General features: G+C 45.2%; 1 protein-coding gene and 1 long non-coding RNA gene across 3 annotated transcripts; one reads left to right on the top strand and one right to left on the bottom strand.

The window, feature by feature from the left end:
* The first annotated feature begins 303 nt into the window (after nucleotides 1-303).
* Nucleotides 304-12,399, top strand: PAK1IP1 (PAK1 interacting protein 1). 2 transcript variants are annotated; one of them, XM_004019137.5, is made up of 10 exons: nucleotides 304-442; nucleotides 3,152-3,314; nucleotides 5,815-5,935; nucleotides 6,008-6,082; nucleotides 6,696-6,748; nucleotides 7,450-7,595; nucleotides 7,706-7,803; nucleotides 9,986-10,085; nucleotides 10,816-10,939; nucleotides 11,077-12,399. In XM_004019137.5, the coding sequence occupies exons 1-10, from the start codon at nucleotides 359-361 to the stop codon at nucleotides 11,277-11,279; spliced, it is 1,167 nt and encodes a 388-aa protein (XP_004019186.2). In that variant the 5' UTR covers nucleotides 304-358; the 3' UTR covers nucleotides 11,280-12,399. The 2 variants fall into 2 exon arrangements, with proteins under 2 accessions (XP_004019186.2, XP_011956695.2); XM_012101305.4 differs by having other exon boundaries at nucleotides 3,149-3,314.
* LOC114109523 (uncharacterized) lies at nucleotides 10,985-15,339 on the bottom strand. Its single transcript, XR_003586185.3, has 2 exons — nucleotides 14,858-15,339; nucleotides 10,985-14,156 (listed from the first exon to the last, which is right to left on the bottom strand). It is a non-coding gene; the product is annotated as an uncharacterized LOC114109523 (long non-coding RNA).
* Between the last annotated feature and the right edge of the window lie 62 nt (nucleotides 15,340-15,401).

Genomic DNA, 15,401 nt, shown 5'->3' with positions numbered 1-15,401 from the left:
GGCCTCCGCAGAGGTTGTCCCGCCCACTCGCCTCAGAAGCGCCTAGCACAAGGTTCCCTCGAAAATGCTTGCTGGTCCCCAGGTTTTTTCCTCCTTGAAATGAGCAACCTCTTCAAGGGGCGTCCTTTCTTATTCCCTCCTTGGAAATTCCGCCTGATCGTCTAGAAATTCCGTCTGACCCGCCGGAAACCATCCGCCCCCCCCCCCATGGATGCAGGCATCTAAAAGGCAGCCCCAAGGGCCTGACGTAACTTGAACGCCGACCCGGGAAGGACCCTCCTTCCCGTCGCATCCGCTTTCGTCACTTCTGCTCTGCGCCGCGCCAGGTTCGCTGAGGCGGAGACGCGTGCGCCGCTGGATGGAGGTGGTTGCTGGATGCTACGAGCAGGTCCTTTTTGGATTCGCTGTACACCCTGAGCCCGAGGCGGACGGCCACCGCGAGGTGAGAGCCCGCGCGCGCAGGGACCGCGGGTGGTGGGGCGGCGGGGCGTCAGGCCTGGTTCCCAGCGGCCTAGGTAGACAGCACCTCAGAGGAACCCACTGCTGTGTTAGGGGTTCATCGATGAATGAAATCAAGAGTATACTTAGAGTATACATATAGAGTATATTTAGCACATATACTTAGAATACACTTAGCCTTTTGAAGCATGGAGGAGGCATTTAGTAAGACGTGGTATGTGGCTTTTGTAGTGAACATTCTGACTACGGTGCACAAAGCAAGTTTGAGTTTCTGCAAACGGGCCTGTGGGCCGTCGATTATGAATTTAAGAGTCGTTCCCATTAAGTTGAAAGAACAGTTCGTTCTTTCCCTGAGTTTTTGTCCTGGAATTTTAGCAAACTATTCGCGCTGGATTCAGGTAAACGCTTCGTTGGTAAAACGACACCAGTTAATTATTGGGCCCTTCCAGTGGGGACCATTACTTGCAGTGAAGGTGCGAAGAAGCCATAGGTATGGATTCTGCATTGGAAAGCTTAACCACGTGGGGAGATGATGAGGAAGGCAAATAACATAGAGAAAAGGTTACAACAAAGTGTGATAAGTATTGTGGGCTTCTCTGGTGGCTCAGTGATAGAGAATGCGCCTGCCAGTGCAGGGGAAGAGGGTTCAGTCTCTTGTGCAGGAAGATCCGCTGGAGAAGGAAATGGACACCCACTCCAGTATTCTTGCCTACAGAGCCCCGTGGAGCTTGTTCTGTCACAGATAACAGGGTTGCAAAGAGTCTGACGCGACTCAAACAACACCAAAAACGTTAAGTATTTTACTACGTGTAGGAATATAAAAGTTAAGTAAATTCGGAGTACTCAGGTAGTTAGGAAATACTCAGAAATTTCTTACTAGAAACAAGATCTAATTTTTAGCCCAGTACTGTGTTTTCCCTCTAAAGGAATTCCTTAGATAATTTCCTAGAAATTATTGAATACTTCTTTATGAAAATGTTGTGGTGTCAGTTTTGAATTAACCAGAAAATTGGAAGTATGTAACTTAGTTAAATGGCTTTTGTTTATTTTGTTGTGTACTCTGGTTATTCATCTGACTCTGGTTGAAAGGTGACGTGTTCTGAATACTCAGAGGATGACGCTACTGATGGTGTTATTGTTCGTAATAACGGTACTTTCCATGTTGCAGACTCGTAGTCATCCTCACAGCAACCCTCCCAGGCAGATGCACTTGGCCGCCTTTTACAGATGAGAATCGGGAAGTTGAGATAGGTTAAGCTGCTTGTTCAAGGCCACTGAGCTAATAATTGGCTGACCTGGGACTCACCTTTCAAGCTGTCTCCGATGCTTGAAGCTCTTTTTTTTTTTTTTTAATTTATTTTTTAATTGGAGGAAGGTTGTTGTACACTGTCGTGTTGGATCTTGCCCTACAAGACCACAAGTCAGCCATAGTCACATGAATATCCCTTCTCTCTTGAGCCTCCCTCGGCTCTCACTCAAAGCTCTTAACTATTAACCTAGTACTGCCTCTAAAGCTATTCAGGCAGTAGCCCCGATGATAAATGTTCCTTCTGTAAGATGTACAGATAAAGGTTATTCTCTGATTTATGGCCACAGCAGCCCCTCAGGAATGTTGCGCCTTTACTCAAAAGAGGACTGCTCTGTCCTGATTGACAGAAGGACTATTACTATCGGCTTTTAGGAATTAATTTATAACACTTCCTAAGTGTATTCAAACAAGTTTGGTGAATTTATTTCTTCCTTGGTTTATTCGTTTTGCTAATACTTCATGATGCATCTCCTTTAATGGGGGGGCAGGATATGTGTGTGTGTTCAGCAGTCATTCTTTGCACTGAGCAAATCACATTCGTTCAATCTGAGATTTCATCGCAGCAAGCGTAGAGGTCTTGAGACCTCATTATTGGTCATTCTCCAGAGCTTGCATTGGTATTAATGCAAATGCTATTTATTTTTCTTTATTGGTCTTGTCGTTATATAGATACCTGCTCTGTATGATGTCATACTGTCTTGTCACTCCTACAGAATGACGCTCCGTTGGAATGTGTGCTTTTGTTTCTTTTGTTCACTGCTCTGTATATTTCGTTCACTGTGTCAAATGGTGCCAAGCACATAATAGTCGTTCAGTGTCTGAGTGAATAAATTCAAATCAAAATTTGGACATTTGAGTGATTGAATGGTATGGCGGCTCACGGATAAGTAAACCTGCCGAGGAGTTAAGGGATTGGATGAGATTTTAAAGTCCCTGTAGCCCAATCTCCGCCCGTAAATGTGCTCAGTCACTCAGTCGTTTCTTACTTTTTGTGCCCCCATGGATTGTAACCTGACAGGTTCCTCTGTCCATGGATTTCCTAGGCAAGAACACTGGAGTGGATTGCCATTTACTCCTCCAGAAGATCTTCCCGACCCAGGGATTAAACCCACATCTCCTGCATTGGCAGGTGGATTCTTCACTGCCGAGTCACTTGGGAATCCCCAGTCCAGTCTCCGTAATTGTTTTTAAAGTCACGGTGCTCAGTGTTGCCTGGCCGTTCTCTTACTGTCCCTTCTTTATTCAGTTCTGTGAATCTGTCCTGGCTTTTCTCCATTCGTGGAATCCATTCGGTTTTCATGGATCGTGAAGTCGCTTGCCTCCCTGTAGGAAGCTGTGCTGTGATCGTGGCGCTCACTGACCGTGTGCTTTCCTCTTCAGCAGAGATGGGCTCCTGTGGCCGACTTCACCCACCACGCCCACACTGCCTCCTTGTCAGCGGTGGCTGTCAACAGCCGCTTTGTAGTCACTGGGAGCAAAGATGAAACCATTCACATTTATGACATGAAAAAGAAAGTCGACCATGGGGCGCTCATGCATCACAATGGTAAGAAAATCGTGTCCTTTCTGATAACAGTGTTGAGGCATTATTACTTTATGGTTCGACTTCAGCTGAACAATTCATGTGGGTGTCTCATAGGAGCAGATTCTGTGCTAGGAAATACAGAAGTGGACAAAATGTGGTTCTTTATCCTTACGTTATTCACAGTCTGTATTGGGCCAGAATGGAAGCACTTTACTCAGTCTAGTGGGGCTGAAGGAGGAAGCAAGTTTCACTGAAAGCTTCCTTAAAATGACATTAAAATGAACTGTTTTATAAGAAGAGGTCAGTTGGGTAGGTGACACTGGCAAGGTGGAGAAAAGGATGCTCAGGGCAGGGCAGGCCGTGCGAGGGGCACCAGTGGCAGCGCCACGGGAGAAGCTGCCTCTGGGGGAAGGCCAGGTGCCCAGCGCTGTGCCAGGAGAGGCCATCTGTGGCTCAGAGAAGAGGATGCCTAGGCTTGGAGGTGTCACAGGACTGCCCACGGCCGCAAACGCTGAAACCAGAACCTGAGCCTGCAGCTGCAGCCTGTGCTTTTGTGACCACGTGTGCCTGGGGACGTGTAAGGTGCTCGGTGTTCTGAGAAGGTCGACACGGAGGTTGCGGTGACTGGAGGGGTAGTGGGGTCAGATCCTAATGGGCCTCGAGTGGAGGAGGTCGGGATTGAATGGGGGCAGAGAGCAGTGCGGGCCTGAGGACAGTGCTGGCAGTGTGAGGATGGGAGAGACTCCGAGAAACAGCAGAGAGCCTGCCTGCTGGAGTTGGAAGCTGTCGATGGACATCTGTTTGCAGTAGGCTACACACAGTTCTGTAGACAAAGGAAAGTTACTTGGTGTGTGCGAGAGAAGGATTGATTTACATGGGAAGAGAGGATTTTGGAGAAAGAATAGGTTGTTGGCCTAGAGACAGTAGGGTATCAAGGATCTGCAGATCTCCGAACATAAAGCAGGCGAGTGTGAGTGGAGGAAGGCTGGGAAGGGCTGGAACAGTGAGAGGTTGTGGTCAGGAGATAGATTCTTAAAGCTGGAGACTTACTGTGGAAAAGCTCCAGGGGATAGCCATGTGAGGGACTGGAGTGGAGGAGGTCAGGAGGAGTGATCCCCTGGTCACGGCTGGGGTTTCACATTGACGGTGAATTCGAGCAGGATAGCAGCAGGATCGAGGGACAGACAGACCCAACAGGTGGTTCATTCCCCAGTGAAGTGAAAGTGAAAGTCACCCAGTTGTGTCCAACTCTCTGCGACCCCATGGACTGTATAGTCCGTGGAATTCTCCAGGCCAGAATACAGGAGTGGGTAACTTTCCCTTCTCCAGGGGATCTCCCCAACCCGGGGATTGACCCCAGGTGTCCCACACTCCAGGCGGACTCTTTGCCAGCTGAGCCACCAGGGAAGCCCCTAGTGTTGGGCACCATGTGCTGTTGTCACTGCGTTTTCCCAGGCAGCAGGGAGGGAGGGGGTTCACGTGTGCTCCAGGAGAGGAAGGGGAAGGAAGAACTCAGGACAGTAGAGCCTCTTACTCAGGTGCTCAGTTTGGAAAAACTTGCCCGAGGAAAGTAATTTTCTGCAACAAAAGGCAGATAAGACAAATACCCCATTTTTTACACTACCTTTCATCTATTTCAGAGGTTCTCGCCAGCCGAGAGTCTGCTGTTTGTTTGTAGCAGAAATTTGGAGTGATCAGTGTCCTCGAGTGCCCTGTGAGATAGCCCTTAGCCACTTTGATAAGTGTCTTGCTTTTCGGAAGCAGCTCAGCTTTGGGTGACTTCAGTGTGCATTCCTTTTCCTCTGTCTCCTAGTCCCAGTTTGTACAAGGAAGGCTTCTCCGTCCCCTGGGCTTGGAGACACAAGCTGAACAAGTCTGGTCTGTACCTGGTCTGCACGGGTGTTCAACCTCAAGAAAGGGTTTGACCTGGGAAGAGTTTAGATAGGGGCTGAATGAAGCAGGATTCTTGGTTTCCTTCATTTCTTATACAAGTGCTGTTTGCAAACGGCTGGTAGTACATAAGCTCTTTTCCAGGTAACAGGTAGAATCGTGGGCAGAAGTAGTAGAAGATGTGGGAAAGCAACATTTCCAAAATAAGAACTCAGACAACAGTGAAGGAGGAAGATGTGAGTAGACATGGCTAGAGTCTCCCACTGTGAGGAGTACACAGGCCCACATATTTTTCTTGGTTTTTAGAGGGGGTGTGTGCACAGTGATTCCTCACAGATCTTTGACTTTCAGTATAAAGGGCCATGTGAAGAATTGACCCGGATCTGTGCAGAGACAGCACTGACCCAGGGATTCATGCTCTGTTCTGAAAAGGACAAAATATAAATATTTAGACTTTGCAGCCAGAGGAGTCAGCAGTTTGCAGGCCAAATCTGGGCTGATGGCCTGATTCTGTAAATGCAGGTTTACTGGAATATAGCCACATTCATTCAGTCACGAAAGGCTGGCTTGGCACTACAGCTGTAGATGTGAGTACATGTAACAGAGACTGTCGGGCTTGGTTTTCCTACAGGCACGATCACTTGCCTGAAGTTCCATGGCAACAGGCACTTGATCAGCGGGGCCGAGGACGGCCTCATCTGTGTCTGGGATGTGAGGAGATGGGAGTGCCTGAAGGCGATCAGAGCTCACAAGTGAGTCCCACCTGCCCTCAGTGTTCTCCAGGTGCCAGTCAAGCTGGGGGCTAACTGTCGGTTTCCTTTTAGAGGACATGTGACCTTCCTTTCCATTCACCCATCTGGCAAGTTGGCCCTGTCTGTGGGTACAGATAAGACACTGAGGTGAGTCATGAAGGCCCAGGAGCACCTTTACTAAGCTGTGGTCTTTGGTCTTCAAAATTAAGAGCCCACCCCCTGGAGTAGCTGTCCTGCGGGAGTACTGGAGTGAGTACTGGAGTGGGTGGCCTTTCTCTTCTCCAGAGGATCTTCCCAACCCAAGTCTCCTGCATTGCACACAGATTCTTTACCATCTGTGCCACCAGGGAAGTTGGTGTTGGTACTGTTTCTATACTGTCTGCCATTGTCAGACACGAGGGTAAAGCTGAACGCTTAATGAACCTTTTCATAAGGAAAGGGTGGGGAATGAAAAGCTCTAAATTCAAACACACATGCTGCATTGCAGTCGTCAGCTGTGGAGTAGAGGGGGTCTTATATAAAGAAGTATTTTCGGAAGTGAAGCCTTTTGAAAATATAGTGAACTCAGCAGAGGAAAGGACTGTGGGAACAGAGCGAATTTTAATCTTGCTTGATAAGAAATATTTCGGGCAATGCCATAAGAAAGAAGGTAGTTCTTCTGAATGGCCAAGTAGTAAGTGTTCATTTGTGTCTTCATTAAACTTAGCTTTACACGTGGTCAGTCAGTGATCATGTGGTAAATGAGCTTCCTGTTTTGCAGAACATGGAATCTCGTGGAAGGAAGATCAGCATTCATAAAAAACATAAAACAAAGTGAGTGTTTCTTTGACTTTTTTTTTTTTTTTTTCATTTTTGGCTGTGCTGGATCTTCGTCATCGCAAGGGCTTTTTCTCTAGTTGCAGCGATTGGAGGCTGCTCTTCTGTTGCGGCATGCGGGCTTCTCACAGCAGGGCCTTCTGTTGTGGAGCGTAGGCTCTAAGGCATGAGGGCTCGATAACTGAGGTGCACAGGCTTCGTTGCTCCGAGACTTGTGAGATTTTCCCAGATCAGGGATCGAACCCATGTCTCCTGAATTGGCAGGTGGATTCTTTACCACTGAGCCATCAGGGAAGCCCAAAGTGAGTGTTTTTGTTTAAAAACATTTGAAAATTTGATAGGCTGTGAATGTGTATACACACAAGTTCTCGTGTCCACACACCTACAGTTATTTCCTTACATGGTGGTGGCTCTCTCTGAGAGCATAGGCCTTAGGTCACTTTTTTCCCTCCTCTTTCTATTGGGATTTTTGGCATGGCTCTGCCACCTATGAACTGTATGACCTTAATGATTCTTCAAACCAGTTCCTTGTCGAAAATCTAACTCATAAAAATATGCATCATAAGTTTGCTGTGAAGGTTTAATGGGATAATGGGTGTGAAAGTGCCCAGTGTAAATATTTGCTATTTTTTTATGACCCCCGATCAGTTTCTTTTTTTATCTATGAAATACAACAGCTTTGTTCTTGTAACTTACAGACGCTCACATAGTGGAATGGTCGCCAAAAGGAGAGAAGTACGTAGTTGTCATACTGAACAGAATAGATGTCTATCAGCTCGACACTGCGTCCGTCAGTGGCACCATCACAAATGCAAGGAGAGTGTCTTCTGTTGCGTTTCTTTCAGTGAGTGATCAGAAGTCAGTGGTGGGAGTTGAGTGTATACTGTGATGGTCAGAATTGTTGATGACATTCTGGGTGTTAATGTGTGGTTTTTTTTTTTTCCCCTCTGTTAGGAATCTGTCCTCGCAGTGGCTGGAGATGAAGAGGTTGTAAGGTTTTTTGACTGTGATTCCCTAACATGCCTCTCTGAGTTTAAAGCTCATGAAAACAGGTACTTTTTTTGTTTTTTACACACTAATCTCTGTGGGCTTGTATGTGGAGGGTCTCTTATAAGGGCAGTAGCTTCATAAGGCAGACTTTTTTGTGAATGACTACAAAAATAGACATATCTACAAAACTGATTTTTTTCAAGAGGATGGTGGGAATGTTGTCTTGGCCATAGTGATGCAAAAGTGGTGAAGTCGTCACCAGGATTAGTCATTGGCACAACAGACTTATTTTCTCAATAATTTCATTACACTTGCTGCCTGGAACCCTCAATTCATACTTGAGTGGGAAAAAAAAATTAGCTCTGCCCCAACCACTCTTGTCTTTTTTTCCTCTGTTTGCCTGTCCACTGGCCTCTTCCTACACTCTGCTTTTCCTGCAGGAGAAATAAATGACATGTTGACCTCTGTCTTGCGTCCATCTCCGTTACTGCTCACTGTATCTCTAAAGGCAGATGTGAGTCTCAGGGTCAATGGTTAATAACCGGACCAAGGTTACCACCCTGTTAGATGATAGAGAAGGGAACCAACCCAGTTCTATCTGACTGCTTCTGCTTTGTCTGCTGTAATTTTGTAAAATGGTGATGTAATATGTTTTATTTGCATATTCTTTTATGTTTCAAACAACTCTTATTCATTCTTTAAAAATGCTTATTTATTTGGCTGCACAGAGTCTTAGTTGCAGCACGCTGTGGCATGTGGGATGTAGGTCGAATCTGAGTCCCCTGCTTTGGGAGCGTCAGAGAAGACAATGACAACCCACTCCAGTACTCTTGCCTGGAAAATCCCATGGACGGAGGAGCCTGGTGGGCTGCAGTCCATGGGGTTGTGAAGAGTCGGACACGACTGAGCGACTTCACTTTCACTTTTCACTTTCATACATTGGAGAAGGAAATGGCAACCCACTCCAGTGTTCTTGCTTGGAGAATCCCAGGGACAGCGGAGCCTGGTGGGCTGCTGTCTGTGGGGTCTCACAGAGTCGGACATGACTGAAGTGACTTAGTAGCAGCAGCATTGGGAGCGTGGAGCCTTAGCCACGGGATCACCAAGGAAGTCCCATACAACTCTTAGTTTTCATTTTCTATATCATAGTTTAGCTTTAAGAAATCTCTCTTTACAAATACAATACTGCACTCACTAGACAGGCCCTCGTTTCTACCTGCCTAGTTTTGGGGAAGGGAGCCTATTCTTCAAGGCCATATAGCTCTTCGTGGATATTTGGTTGTTCGTTTAACAAGTATTTGCTGAGCAGCCCTAACGAAAAACTGCAGCAGGAGCTTGCACTCTCCTGGCTCTTATCTTATTGGGGGGCAACAAATAGGACAAACAAGAACTCAGGTAATCCTAACAGGAAGGAAATAGATATTACGGTTTGGGAATGACACAGGTAACTTATTTGGATGGGATGATCGGGGAAGAGGAAATGAGACCTTCGGGATAAAGGAGTTATTTCTAAAAGGGAGAGAATTGCAGGCACAGTGGCCCAGAGGGATAAAAGAGCTTGGTGTATTTTAGGAACAGATAGAAGACTGTCACTGGGTCAGAGGGAGCCCGACGGTGCCGGGCCCGGCGTGTTGTGGGAAGAAGTTTGAGTGCCTTTGCAGGGGTTGGGTTTTCTATGTCCCAGCCACTTCCTCCCTCTTGTGGTATTTTGAAACCGAACCTACCTCTGTAGAATTTTAAACCTGGGAATAACATAGTTTGATTTTTTAAAAAGTTGTTAGGGGGCAAAAATGGAAGCCCAGAGGCCAGTTAGTTTACTCCATAATCCAGAAGGAAAATGATAGTAACTCAGAAGGTGGGTGGTAGGCCCTGAGGACAAGGGGAGGAAGCCTCAGTCACCTCTTTCTCTCAATATAGTTTCCTGAGGTGGAGGGGGTTTGAATATCTTTATTTCCTTTAATTCCTGATAATTCTTTTTATTCCTGATAATCTGATCATTTATAGTCTTTTCAAGTCCTTCTTAAGGTATGGTTGACAGTCAATTCTATCTTGGAATTTAGACCCTGAAAATGACTCAACCAAGTCATGGGATTGTGAGGTATGTTAAACTTTTGGCACTGTTTGTTGAGCAGTTTGGAAACACCTGAAGCCTGGAAAAGTCGAGAGACTGTGCCTGAAGTTTTCTAGCAGCATCATACTGTCTGTAGGAAAGGCTCTTTAATGGTGTCACTGCTTTTGTCCTAGGGTAAAAGACATGTTCAGTTTTGAAACTCCAGAGCATCGTGTTCTTGTTACAGCATCGAGCGATGGTTTCATCAAAATGTGGAAGCTTAAGCAGGACAAGGTCAGTGTCTCAACACAATATAAATAAACCAAATGCAGGTCTTACTGTCAGTATGACTTTGAGTTAAGTGAGGTGGATTTTCTTAAAGGTTCATTGGGCACAGATCTTTTACATGTTTAACATTTCTTCAAGGCATGATTGATATTCATGGTTTTAAAATTAGGGTTGCATAGTGCTGCCCCGGGGGTTGGTATTGGTGAGTCTGAACTGGCTGGATCCCAGAACGCCTGCTCATTCAGTCAGAGAAACAGCATATTTTTCTCTTCTGTGTATCGATGATCTTCTCTATAACCTTCTGTTAGATAAAAATCCTGGTGTTGCTAGAAAAATAATGGGGAACTTTCTTTCAATTGTAGAATTAACAATAGTTTTGAACCAGATAATTACACATTTAAATTCTCTGGTAGTCTCCCTCTTACAGAGTCTTGGTTTATTCTCTTACAAAACAGTCTCTGAGTGTGGTTTGTTGAGTACCTAGTTTGTGCAAGGTTCTTTGTTAAAACCTGGAACTGAACAAGATCAAACAGCACCTTTCGTTAGTGAAGTGCTTAGAAATTGGTGGACATCGTCAAACCAATCACTAGTCAAAGTGACAAGTATTTTCTAAACAACATTCCTTTTATACTCAAGAAAATGCTGTTTAAGTTTTTAATTAAGGTAACTTGATTATGGAAACAAAATTATTTAAAATTCCTTTATGTTATCTCACATTTTCTTTCTCACATTATAGAAAGCTTCCCCGTCTCTATTGTGTGAAATAAACACGAACGCCAGGCTGACGTGTCTTGGGGTGTGGCTGGACAGAAGGACAGACACAAAAGAAAGCCCACCTGTTGCCGCCGAGCCTGCTCCTGGTAAGTGAAACCGATCTTTTAAAAAATTTAAGCTATCTCTTGAGGTGGAGGCGTGCTAGATAACTTCATTTTATTGTCAACTTATTTTACTTTTGAGGGAAAAACAGCCTTTAAACACACTGTCTCTTATGTTTTAGTAAGTAAAGAACAGTCCAGACGCAACAAAGAGGAATCTGCCCATGCAGTCCAGGAGGAAGAAAAACAGCCAAAATCAGATGCAGAGAAATGTAGTTTAACTGGTGACGGTAATAAGCCAACAAGGGGAAACAGCCTGGCGTCAGCCAAGAAGAGAAAAACAGTGGAAATGTCAGAAAAAAAGAGAAAAAAGAAGAAAATATGAATGATGCCGTGAATCCCAGATTTTTCCTAGAAGGAATTTTTTTCAAAAATACTTTTTTTTTTTTCCCCTAAGTAAAAGCTTGGAATTTCTTCTTTTGAAGAAAACATACAGCTTAAAAATCACTTTTAGGTTTTTTTAAAAACTGTGGTAAAACTTTTTGAAAGGCAATATTAATTATATATCATGGTGATATATAGTATGTTAATGTGTAATATGGGCTTCCCAGGTGGCTCAGTGGTAAAGAATCTGTCTGCCAGTGCAGGAGACAGAGGTTTGATCCCTGGGTCGGGAAGATCCTCTGGCGAATGAAATGGCAATTCACTCCAGTATTCTTGCCTGGGAAATCCCATGGACAGCGGAGCCTGGTGGACCACAGTCCAGAGGGCTCACAAAAGAGTTGGACATGACATAATGACTGAGCCCATACACATGTGACCTGTAATGTAGAATTTTTACTGCTGTGTAAAGCGAGTAAAGATCTTTCTCAAAATATTGTGGCTTAATATAAAATCCTGAACACATTTCTTACCAAAGTGGATAAAGGAGTTATTTTTCAGATTTTCTGTTTAAGTGAGGGAAGAATGAAAAACCTGCATTACTTTGGCATCTTCAAGTGGTTCTAGTAATTTTAATGAGGATTTTGTTCATTTTGATAACAAATGGTATAAAAAGATATTCATACCAAGAAGTATGATAAGACAAGCTTAAAAGCTGCAGATAAATAAAATACATATCTATAATGCATATGCTGAAGTTTAGGGCTCCGAACAGAAGGTTAAAGAGAGGCTGCCAAACTTGATTAAACTGTTCTATTTCCAGTTGATGACAAGGAAATGTTAGGACAGGAAAATGACATTTCCTTTATTTTAAATCTGTTTCAGCCCATCAGAAAAACAAAACAAAACACTTGGCTAATCTCCCATCCAAGTACTAACCAGGCCCGACCCTGCTTAGCTTCCATCATCAGATGAGATCCGGTGCGTTCAGGATGGTATGGCTGTAGGCTTTAGTTAATCGTCTAACAAAAGTAGTCTTAAAATTATGTCTTATTTGTATTTCAAAAAACAGCTCTAACAGGGCCTAGGACTGTAGGTAATTAAATCTCTGTGGTTTCAGTTCAGTTGCTCAGTTGTGTCCAACTTCTTTGCGACCCCATGAACCTCAGCATGCCAGGCCTCCCTGTCCATCACCAACTCCCGGAGTCCACCCAAACCCATGTCCATTGAGTTGGTGATGCCATCCAGCCATCTCATCCTCTGTCGTCCCCGTCTCCTCCTGCCCTCTATCTTTCCCAGCATCAGAGTCTTTTCCAGTGAGTCAGCTCTTCATATCAGGTGGCCAAAGTACTGGAGTTTCAGCTTTAGCATCAGTCCTTCCAGTGAACACCCAGGACTGATCTCCTTTAGGATGGACTGGGTGGAGCTCCTTGCAGTCCAACGGACTCTCAAGAGTCTTCTCCAACACCACAGTTCAAAAGCATCAATTCTTCAGCGCTCAGCTTTCTTCACAGTTCAACTCTCACATCCATACATGACCACTGGAAAAACCATAGCCTTGACTAGACGGACCTTTGTTGGCAAAGTATCCCTTCTTTTCAATATGCTGTCTAGGTTGGTCATAACTTTCCTTCCAAGGAGTAATCTTTTAATTTCACGGCTGCAGTCACCATCTTCAGTGATTTTGGAGCCCAAAAATAGAAAGTCATCCACTGTTTCCATTGTTTGCCCATCTATTTGCCATGAAGTGATGGGACCAGATGCCATGATCTTAGTATTCTGAATGTTGAGCTTTAAGCCAACTTTTTCACTCTCCTCTTTCACTTTCATCAAGAGGCTCTTTAGTTCTTCACTTTCTGCCATAAAGGTGGTGTCATCTGCATATGTGAGGTTATTGATATTTCTCCCAGCAATCTTGATTCCAGCTTGTGCTTCTTCCAGCCCAGTGTTTCTCATGATGTATTCTGCATGTAAGTTAAACAAGCAGGGTGACAATATACAGCTTTGACATACTCCTTTTTCTATTTGGAACCTGTCTGTTGTTCATGTCCAGTTCTAACTGTTTCTTCCTGACCTGCATACTGGTTTCTTAAGAGGCAGGTCAGGTGGTCTGGTATTCCCATCCCTTGGAGAATTTTCCACAGTTTATTGTGATCCATACAGTCAAAGGTTTTGGCATAGTCAATAAAGCAGAAATAGATGTTTTTCTGGAACTCTCTTGCTTTTTCGATGATCCAGCGGATGCTGGCAACTTGATCTCTGGTTCCTCTGCCTTTTCTAAAACCAGCTTGAACATCTGAAAGTTCACAGTTCATGTATTGCTGAAGCCTGGCTTGGAGAATTTTAAGCATTACTGGTGTGTGAGATGAGTACAATCTGTGCAGTTGTTTGAGCATTCTTTGGCATTGGAACGAAAACTGACCTTTTCCAGTCCTGTGGCCACTGCTGAGTTTTCCAAATTTGCTGGCATATTGAGTGCATCATTTTCACAGCATTATCTTTCAGGATTTGAAATAGCTCCACTGGAATTCCATCACCTCCACTAGCTTTGTTAGTAGTGATGCTTCCTAAGGCCCACTTGACTTCACATTCCAGGATGTCTGGCTCTAGATGAGTGATCACACCATCATGATTATCTGGGTTGTGGGTGGTTTAGTTTGTTTAAGTGTCATCCCAGCTGGTTAAGGCAAGTCCTATCGATTTTTTCAGCAGAGTCTTCTGTTAAGTTGGTGAGGGTCTGGCCTAAGTGGAATTGTTCAGGTCTTGGTCACTATCAGCTTTGGCTGTTTGAAGTCAGATCTTGTAGATGCAGGCTTCAGTTTTGATATCTGAAAGGTAGGCGTTGCTGCGAGTGGAAAAGTTTTCTCTTATAATATGTATGCTAAAAAAAGAAAGATTAAAAAAAAAAAATGTATGCTGCCAAAAGGTCACTTGCCATCTGTCTCTACAAGAATTAGGTCCCTAGCCACTGCAGTTGCTGACCCTGAGAGGAGTTCTAGGTAGAGATCAGGAATAAGGCACTCTGGGGAAAACTGGCAGAACAGGCCTTTAGATGGAGACTGTTTTCAGGAGGTGGTTTATGAGCCCAATTTTTTTTTTTTTCTATGAAAGCACTTAACAGAGACATTGTTAACAGAGACACCTGCTCCTCCTGACTAACACCAACATTCTGTCAAAATGTGTGCTTGAGTGCACCGCAACCCACTTCACCAAAATCACATATACTGACGCCCCCTTGTCTGCTTCCCCCACTTCAGTGAGCAGCTGCACAGAGCTGAGAGGCTGTCTCCTGGGCTATGGTCCTCATTTTGCCCCCAGTAAAACTAAGCTTACAACCCTCTCCTTGTGCATTTTTTTTTAAGATACCCGTGCACTACAATTTGTCTTCACTGGTTTGTATATGTATGATCTGTTCTTGTTACATACTTGCAGGGGATGAAAGCAACATCAAGGATGACACCCACGTTTTGGTGTTACATCAACTGAAAATATGGTGGGGCAGGGAAGAGAAGCAGGTGTGGAGTTAATCTGTGTGTGTGCGTCAGGGGGGACATTGCAGAGGTACTTGCAAATTTAACTCACCTACAGTCAGTCTTCAAGTAGCCTCTTCAAGTAGCCTCACTCCTTAAAGGGAAGTGAGCCAGATTGTCTAGCCTGTGGCCACCGTATGTTCTGCAGGTAGAAAATAGTCTCTTCTCATGGTAGCAAACTAGGTGATCAGGCTAGAGGGACCATCTCCGATGGCCTGCATCTGGTTGACACCTGGCGAGGACTGGAGCACTCCATTAAGGCATCCTTCAGAATCCAGTCTCTGACACGCTCTTTCCCCCATCGGTGACCTCCAACGCAGGCCTGGCCCAGCTCGCCAGGCCTCTGTCAAAACTAGACTCCAATCCTGGGTTTCCGGCTTTTGGCCAGGCCGTCTTGGATCTGGGACAAGTGCTGGACGACCCTGCCCGCGTCCAGCTTTCGGGACACACGTGCTCGGCCACTCTCCTTGCGGCCACTCTCCTTGCCTCGGGGACAGAGCAAGCGCCAGGCCGTCGGCAGCAAGCCACACCCCCAGGGCGCAGGGAGCGCGGCGACTCCAGGCCTCTAGCCCCGCCCCACGCTACGCCCCCAGGAC

The sequence above is a fragment of the Ovis aries genome, chromosome 20 (genome assembly GCF_016772045.2).
Source record: "Ovis aries strain OAR_USU_Benz2616 breed Rambouillet chromosome 20, ARS-UI_Ramb_v3.0, whole genome shotgun sequence".
NCBI lineage: Eukaryota > Metazoa > Chordata > Mammalia > Artiodactyla > Bovidae > Ovis > Ovis aries.
Note: the sequence above shows the minus strand (reverse complement) of the source record. Positions and strands in the feature narration are given on the sequence as shown.

Excerpts from the sequence above, each read along its gene's own strand:
- PAK1IP1 (XM_012101305.4), top strand. The coding sequence starts at position 359 with ATGGAGGTGGTTGCTGGATGCTACGAGCAGGTCCTTTTTGGATTCGCT. Across the intron at positions 3,315-5,814 it reads GGCGCTCATGCATCACAATG|GCACGATCACTTGCCTGAAG; the intron begins GTAAGAAAATCG and ends GTTTTCCTACAG. Across the intron at positions 6,749-7,449 it reads CATAAAAAACATAAAACAAA|ACGCTCACATAGTGGAATGG; the intron begins GTGAGTGTTTCT and ends TGTAACTTACAG.